The following is an 8,919-nucleotide window of genomic DNA, read 5'->3' on the forward strand; positions in this document are numbered from 1 at the left end:
AGACATAACCACTCCCATTTCTCAGTCAAGCAGCACTTTTAACCTTGCACCTTTTTATAAATATCTATATGAGGACAAATGCACAAGTCTTGGCACAGACAGGCTGGCTGAAAAGCCAGAAATCAGGCAAATGACTTGGATGTGTTCCAGTGATGCAGCCATTCTTCACACCTCACTACAAGCAATGTTTTACTTTATGTAGGTTGCCCCACAGAAATCAGTGAGATATTTGAGTGAATAATATATGATATCAGATGAAGGATAGCCTTTTACACTATTGATGAGATATGAAAACCTCATAGAGAGAGAGAATAGTAAATATGTGTTCACGGTCACTGGCTGCAATAAGAGAAAACAATGTATCAGCAAATATATTTTTTATTGTGAAATAGTATATCTTTACAAAAATAAGCACTTAACTCCATGTCACTTCTCAGCTGTATGTTAGAATAGCATGCACAGTGATTCACTTATTTTAAACAATGTCCTAGGCAAAATGTTTATATTTAAATATATTATATATTTCAATTTGAGGGGCAACGTAGTATTTTATTAGTAACCCCTAATTCCCTATACAAAAAAGTGCATGTAAAGTGCTTTTTAGACCAGGTGAAAGTCAGTCAGTATATACACATGACAAGGACTGACCAGGTGAATCCAGGTGAAAGCTATGATCCCTTATTGATGTCACTTGTTAAATCCACTTCAATCAGTGTAGATGAAGGGGAGGGGACAGGTTAAATAAGGATTTTTAAGCCTTGAGACAATTGAGACATGGATTGTATATGTATGCCATTCAGAGGATGAATGGGCAAGACAAAATATTGAATTGCCTTTGAACAGGGAATTGTAGTCGGTGCCAGGCACACCGGTTTGTGTTAAGAACTGCAACGCTGCTGGATTTTTCCACGCTCAAGAGTTTCCCGTGTGAATCAAGAATGGTGCACCACCCAAAGGCATTGGAGTCAACATGGGACAGGATCGACACCTTGTAGAGCCCATGCCTGGCCGAATTGAGGTTGTTCTGAGGCCAAAGGGGGGGGGGGGGGGGATTCAATATTAGGAAGGTGTTCCTAATGTTTGGTGTACTCAGTGTATATTAAATGCATTATCAGCAAATTGTTATTATGAATGATCAAACATGTAAAGAGCTGTTGATGGTAAAGCCACAGTGGAAGGCTACTCATTATGAAGTGGACTAGGGGTGGCCCAGTGTCAGTGTCGACACCCCAGCGTCCTCCACATTAAAAACCCCTCTCTTGAATGAGTCAACAAACTCTCTGATATCATAGGGGTCATCTCCTCTCCTCTCCTTGTTAAACCTCAGCACTTTGAGCAGCCTTCTTCTACACTGACTCCATTCAGTTGATATGTTATAGAGCCTCATGCCCTCCTTGTAGTGGTTGACAGCGGTCCTCTCAGAGCCCAGGTGGTAGAGCTGGACGTCACCATACATGCGGTGCCAGGCCTGGCGGTCGGAGGGCTTCAGATCTGACCGGGACCACAGCTCTTGGAACTTCTCCATGGCCTTACTGGTGTCCTTCAGCTGTGAGTACCTCACAGCCAGCTCCACCTGGGGGAGAGGAGGAGATTGTCTTGTTTGGATATTATTACCATAACTCAGTGATAAAGAAAGTATTTGAATATCACCTGGGTCAGAGTCGAGAGGAGAATGGATGTGGTAAATCAGTGATAATAGTGTATGTCCCCAACCGATTGTGTTTTTTTTGTTTGTTTATAACATATTTTTTTTAAACTTATTTTGTACATAATGTTGCCGATACTGTCTCTTATGACCAAAAATAACTTCTGGGCATCAAGACTGCGATTACTCACCACGGACTGGCAAAATCCTTTTTTTCCTTTAACGAGTCTGACGAGCCGGACGCAAACAATATACTGCTTTTTCGGGAACAGGCCCAGATCCCCTTGATATGCGTGAAGAGGAGGTGGAGAAAAAGGGTCCGGAGGGGCTGGCTGCCTTCTGAGAATTCGTAGGCGATCGAATAAACCCCCACTTCCTTCCATTCTGCTAGCAAACGTGCAATCTTTGGACGATAAAATAGATGACCTACACGGAAGATTAAACTACTAACGGGACATTCAAAACTGTAATATCTTATGCTTCACGGAGACATGGCTGAATGACGGCACTATCAACATACAGCTGGCTGGTTATACGCTGCACCGACAGAATAGAACAGAAGTGTCTGGTAAGACAAGGGGCGGTGGACTATGTATTTTTGTAAATAACAGCTGGTGCACGATATCTAAGGAGGTTTCGAGCTATTGCTCGCCTGAGGTAGAGTATCTCATGATAAGCTGTAGACCACACTATCTACCTAGAGAGTTTTCATCTGTATTTTTTCCGTAGCTGTTTATATACCACCGCAGTCGTAGGCTGGCACCAAGACAGCATTGAAAGAGCTATATTCCACCATAAGCAAACATGAAAACGTTCACCCATAGTCGGCGCTCCAAGTAGCCGGGGACTTTAATGCAGGGAAACTTAAAAATCGGTTTTACCAAATTTCTGGCAGTATGTTAAATGTGCAACCAGAGGGAAAAAACTTCTGGACCACCTTTACTCCACACACAGAGATGCATACAAACCTCTCCCTCGCCCTCCATTTGGCAAATCGGACCATAATTCTATCCTCCGGATTCCTGCTTAAGTGGGAGGAAGCACAAGTGTCCAGATCAATAAAAAAGTGGTCAGCTGAAGCAGATGCTAAGCTACAGGACTGTTTTGCTAGCACAGACTGGAATATGTTCTGGGATTCCTCTGACGGCATTGAGGAGTACACCACATCAGTCACTGGCTTCATCAATAAGTGCCTCGATGACGTTGTCCCCACAGTGACCGTATGTACACACCCCAACCAGAAGCCATGGATTACAGGCAACATCTGCAATGAGCTAAAGGCTAGAGCTGCCACTTTCAAGGAGCGGGACTCTAACCCGGAAGCTTATAAGAAATCCCGCTATACCCTCCGACGAACCCTAAAACAGGCAAAGCGTCAATACAGGACTAAGATCGAATTTTACTAGACTGGCTCTGACGTTCGTCGGATGTGGCAGGGCTTGCAAACCATTACAGACTACAAAACATTAGCACAGCCGAGAGCTGCCCAGTGACACATGCCTGCCAGAAGAGCTAAACTACTTATATGCTCGCTTAGAGGCAAATAACACTGGAACACGTATGAGAGCACCAGCTGTTCCGGAAGACTGCGTGATCACGCTTTTCGCAGCCGATGTGAGTAAGACCTTTAAACAGGTCAACATTCGCAAGGCTGCAGGGCCAAACGGATTACCAGGACGTGTACTGCGAGCATGCACTGACCAACTGGCAAGTGTCTACACTGACATGTTTAATATCTCCCTGTCCGAGTTTGTAAACTAACATGTTTTAAGCAGGCCACCAGAGTGCCTGTGCCCAAGAACACTAGGGTAACCTGCCTAAATGACTACCGACCCGTAGCACTCATGTCTGTAGCCATGAAGTGCTTTGAAATGCTGGTCATGGCTCACATCAACACCATTATCTTAGAAACCCTAGACCCACTCTAATTTGCATACCGCCCCAACAGATCCACAGATGATGCAATCTCTATTGCACTCCACACTGCCGTTTACCACCTGGACAAAATGAACACCAACGTGAGAATGCTATTCATTGACTACAGCTCAGCATTCAACACCATAGTACCCTCAATGCTCATCAATAAGCTAAGGACCCAGGGACTAAACACCTCCCTCTGCAACTGGATCATGGACTTCCTGACGGGCCGCCCCCAGGTGGTAAGGGTAGGTAACAACATATCCGCCACGCTGATCCTTAACACAGGGGACCCTCAGGGGTGCGTGCTCAGTCCTCTCCTGTACTCCATATTTATTCATGACTGCACAACCAAGCATGACTCCAACACCATCATTAAGTTTGCCGATGACACAACAGTGATAGGCCTGATCACCGACAACAACAAGACAGTCTATAGGGAAGAGGTCAGAGACCTGGCCGTGTGGTGCCAGGACAACAACCTCAACATGATCAAGAGAAAGGAGATGATTGTGGACTACAGGAAAAATATGACTGAGCACGCCCCCATTCTCATCGACGGGGATGCAGTGCAGCAGGTTATGAGCTTCAAGTTCCTTGGTGTCCACATCACCAACAAACTAACATGGTCCAAACACACCAAGACAGTCGTGAAGAGGGCACTACAAAACCTATTCCCCTCACGAGACTGAAAAGATTTGGCATGGGTCCTCAGATACTCAAAAGGTTTAACAGCTGCACCATTGAGAGCATGGTTGCATCACTGCCTGGTATGGCAACTGCTCAACCTCCGACTTCAAGGCACTACAGGGGGCAGTGCAAAGGGCCCAGTACATCACTGGGGCTAAGTTTCCTGCCATCCAGGACCTCTATACCAGGCCGTGTCAGAGGAAGGCCCTAAAAATTGTCAAAGACTCCAGTCACCCTAGTCATAGACTGTTCTCTCTGCTACCGCACAGCAAGCGGTACCGGAGTGCCAAGTCTAGGTCCAAGAGGCTTCTAAACAGCTTCCACCCCCAAGCCATAAGACTCCTGAACACCTAATCAAATGGCTACCCAGACTATTTGCATTACCCCTCCCCCCTTTTACACCGCTGCTACTCTCTGTTGTTATCATCTATGTATAGTCACTTTAGTAACTTTACCTACATGTACACATTACCTCAAATAACCGATGTCTCTGCACGTTGACTCTGTACCGGTACCCCCCTGTATATAGTCTCGCTATTGTTATTTTACTAATGCTCTTTAATTACTTGTTACTTTTTAAAATGTTCCTTATGCATATTTTTTAAACTGCATTGTTGGTTAGGGGCTCGTGAGTAAGCATTTCATTGTAATACCTGTTGTATTCGGAGCATGTGACTACTACAATTTGATTTGATGTAGCTTCCCTGTCCTGGGTGTGTTTATCACTGTGTGTGTGTGCATGCATGTATCTCTAACCTGAGGGTAGATGTGTGTGGGGTTGAGTCGTGCCCCCTCCTCCAGATGGAACACACAACGTTTGAGCAGTGTTTGGTCGTGGGGGTCTCCGCTCTGCTTAGCCCTCCAGCGGTAGTTGTTGGCTATCTCGTGGTGCAGGCGGGAAGAGTTTGGCGCCCTCTGCAGCATCCTAAGCAGCACTGCCAGGGCTTCATCATAACTCTGCTCCTTTTTCATGAACCTCCCCACCTCAAATCAAATCAAATGTTATTAGTCACATGCATTGAATGCAACAGGTGTAGGTAGACCTTACAGTGAAATGCTTACTTACAAGCTCCTAACCAACAATGCAGTTGAAAAAATATGAATAAGAATAAGAAATTAAAGGAACAAGTAATTAAAGAGCAGCAGTAAAATAACGATAACGAGACTTTACAAAGGGCATACAGGTACAGAGGCAATGTGCGGGGGCACCGGTTAGTCGAGGTAATTGAGGTAATATGTACATGTAGGTAGTAATTAAAGTGACTATGCATAGATAATAACAGAGAGTAGCAGCGGCATAAAAGAAGGGGGTGGGGGCAATACAAGTAGTCTGGGTAGCCATTTGATTAGATGTTCAGGAGTCTTATGGCTTGGGGATAGAGGCTGTTAAGAAGCCTCTTGGACCTAGACTTGGCCCTCCGGTACTGCTTGCAGTGCGGTAGCAGAGAGAACATTCTATGACTAGGGTGGCTGGAGTTTGACAATTTTTTGGGCCTTCCTGTGACACTGCCTGGTACATAGGTCCTGGATGGCAGGAAGCTTGGTCCCAGTGATGTACTGAGCCGTACGCAATGCCCTCTGTTTTGCCTTGCGGTCGGAGGCCCGAGCAGTTGCTACACCAGGCAGTGATGCAACCAGTCAGGATGCGCTCGATGGTGTTCAGAAAGCACAAAATAGGAGAAACCCATTTTAAATGGAGTGAAACAGGAGGCATAACACTTTGTGCATGCCCTACTAATACACACAACGCTGGATAGTCATATACAGACAGAAACTGTTCATTTTAAATCCAAAATACCTATAGGTCCAACACATCACAGAATTATGTGACCTAATCTTAGAGCATTAGAATGCTTTTTAGCCTAAACTTCTCTCCCCACCTGTAGTACCACACTGAGGTCGTACGGTGCCAGACTCAGAGCCTTTCTCATGTAGCCCCAGGCCTCTGCGTTCCTCCGGTTCTTGTAGCACTTCAGGCCCAGGTAGACCCTGGTCATGGCACTGTCTGGGTTGAGCTCCAGGACATAATTCAGCTGTTTAACAGCAAGGGAATCCTCATAGGAGAGCCTCTGGTCCTCCCTAGTCACCAAGCCCTCCTGGCGGAACAGAGAGAAGGCAAAACCCGAGTTCCACTCCTTATCTTCAGGCTCCATCTGCAGAGCCTCCTGAAAGCACTCCTTGGCTCTAAGGAGAGGAGAAGGGAAGAAAAGAAACAGGATGAGTGAGGGGAGAGAAGAGGGGAGGAGGGGAGGGTAAATGAGGAAAAGGACTGAAAGGAGAGGTGTTATTGATTTCCAAAAGTGAAATCAGACTAAACAGTACATAAAGCCAACAGTCAACAGTCAGCCTTTTATTACAATATACATAATAAATGATTAATCTAGATACCTTGTGTAGTGGTGCTTTGAGAACTTGAGGAGGGACCAGGCCTTTTCACTGTGGACCTCTCTGGGCACAAGCAGGACAGAGGTTGAGGCTGTGGCAGAGGCCTTGTGTATCTCCTCCAGCTTCTGAATATACCCGTCTGCTCTTATGTCATCTCCAATGTGATGGCAGACCCAGGCCAGGTTTCCATACGTCACTACACACAGCCTCTCGCCATGAGCGTTTTCCCTCTCTGCCTTCTCTAAGCATTCCAGTGCTCTCTTATCTTCACCTTTTAGGTGCTTAATATAAGCCAGAAGGTTTAAACTGTGTCTTTTCAGATTGCCTTCAAAGCCCTCCTGAACTACTTCCAGCGTTTCACGTAGTTTTATCTCCAGGAGGTTGAGGTCAGCCTGTTCCTTGTTTAGCTCCCAGGTGAAGTGACATTGCAGTTTCTTTAGGTTTTTTTCAAGGGTGTTCTCACTGTCACTGAGAATGATTTTGATTTTGAGAAAATATAAAGAGTAATTTAGCTGTTTTTATATCAATATCAAATAATTTATGGACAACAATTAAGTACCTTACTTTAATAGATTTCCATTCAAATGGGCAACTAGAATTCTCAAGTAATAATTTTGCTAGGACTGTCTGGGAGAGGTCTGGAACTCTTGTTCGTATTGGTCTATCACCAAATTTAGAGCATGTGGGATGTTATCATTGAAAGCCGTAACTCCCGCCATTGCGAACCTTCTAATTGGAAGGTCCTGTATAGATTGTATTTTTCTACCAGCAACTATCAGGAATTAACACTGATCAAATGTTTTCACACTTTTACAGTTTTTGTTTCATTAGCTGTTGTACAATATGAAATAAAACACAAGAAAAAGTACATTTTGACTGCACTGGGCCTTTAAAGTTCATAGCAAATAAATGTATTACACAATGAGAAGAAAGCACCAGGGACCCTCTGCACACATCAACAACAGTCACCCACGAAGCATCGTTACCCATCGTTCCACAAAAGCCGCGGCCCTTGCAGAGCAAGGGGAACCACTACTTCAAGGTCTCAGAACAAGTGACGTCACCGATTGAAACGATATTAGAGCGCACCACCGCTAACTAGCTAAACATTTCGCATCGGTTACACATAATATGATAATGCACTAAAGAATGAAAAGATTGCTTACCAAGGGTTCATATCATATTCAAAAATACTAAAATGAAATTGTAACAAAAAAATAATTACTTAAAACTCCCCATTGCTTACCTCATAATTCAAATCAGGACTTGTTTTTTCAAATGCCAGCTGTCCCTGTTCAGATGAAGTGTGTTTTCTGATAGTGACTGTGTCTTTTATTGCTCTCAGTTAAGTTTCAGTTTCTATTACAGGGATCACAGTAAAATGAAAGTTTATGGCAGCCAATGTTAACCACACCCATATCTTGAAATAAAATCTACAAAGCATTTGGAAACTATTCAGACACCTTAACTTTTCCACATTTTGTTACCTTAGTCTTATTATAAAATGGATTAAATCGTGTTTTTCTATCTTCAATCTACACACACTCCCTTATAATGATAAGAAAAACAGGTTTTTAGAAATGTTAGCACATTTATGACGCGACAAGCTTGGCACAACTGTATGTAGGGAATTTCTCACATTCTTCTCTGCAGATCCTCTCAGGCTCTGTCAGGTTGGATGGGAAGCGTTGCTGCAAGGCTGTTTTCTGGTCTTTCCAAAGATGTTCGATCAGGTTCAAGTCTGGGGTCTGGCTGGGCCACTCAATGACATTGAGACGTCTGTCATGAAGCCACTCCTTTATTGTCTTGACTGTGTTCTTAGGGCCGTTGTCCTGTTGGAAGGTGAACCTTCGCCCTAGTCTGAGGCCCAGAGGAGGTTTTAATCAAGGAGCTATCTGTACTTTGCTCCATGACTGTTTGCCTCGATCCTGACTAGTCTCCCAGTCCCTGCCGCTGAAAAACATCCCCACAACATGATGCTGCCACTACCATGCTTCACCGTAGGGATGGTGCCAGGTTTCCTCTAGACATGACGCTTGGCATTCAGTCCAAAGAGTTCAATCTTGGTTTAATCAGACCAGAGAAACTTGTTTCTCATGGTCTGAGATTCTTTAGGTGCCTTTTGGCAAACTCCAAGTGGCATTTTACTGAGGAGTGGCTTCCGTCTGGCCACGCTACCATAAAGGCCTGCTTGGTGGAGTGCTGCAGAGATGGTTGCCCTTCTGGAAGGTTCTCCCATCGCCACAGAGGAACTAGAACTCTGTCAGAGTGACCATCGGGTT

General features: G+C 44.7%; 1 protein-coding gene across 2 annotated transcripts; it reads right to left on the minus strand.

Annotated features, from left to right (window-relative positions):
• Window positions 1-360: 360 nt before the first annotated feature.
• Window positions 361-8,391, minus strand: ifit8 (interferon-induced protein with tetratricopeptide repeats 8). 2 transcript variants are annotated; one of them, XM_021580809.3, is made up of 6 exons: window positions 8,277-8,391; window positions 7,884-7,996; window positions 6,641-7,105; window positions 6,133-6,436; window positions 5,009-5,236; window positions 361-1,573 (listed from the first exon to the last, which is right to left on the minus strand). In XM_021580809.3, exons 2-6 carry the CDS (start codon window positions 7,886-7,888, stop codon window positions 1,199-1,201), a joined length of 1,377 nt encoding a protein of 458 aa, XP_021436484.2. In that variant the 5' UTR covers window positions 7,889-7,996; window positions 8,277-8,391; the 3' UTR covers window positions 361-1,198. The 2 variants fall into 2 exon arrangements, with proteins under 2 accessions (XP_021436484.2, XP_090073269.1); XM_090217143.1 differs by lacking the exon at window positions 8,277-8,391 and having other exon boundaries at window positions 6,641-6,700; window positions 7,884-7,957.
• Between the last annotated feature and the right edge of the window lie 528 nt (window positions 8,392-8,919).

The sequence above is a fragment of the Oncorhynchus mykiss genome, chromosome 23 (assembly GCF_057628025.1).
Source record: "Oncorhynchus mykiss isolate SJ-2025 chromosome 23, ASM5762802v1, whole genome shotgun sequence".
Taxonomy (NCBI): Eukaryota; Metazoa; Chordata; class Actinopteri; order Salmoniformes; family Salmonidae; genus Oncorhynchus; species Oncorhynchus mykiss.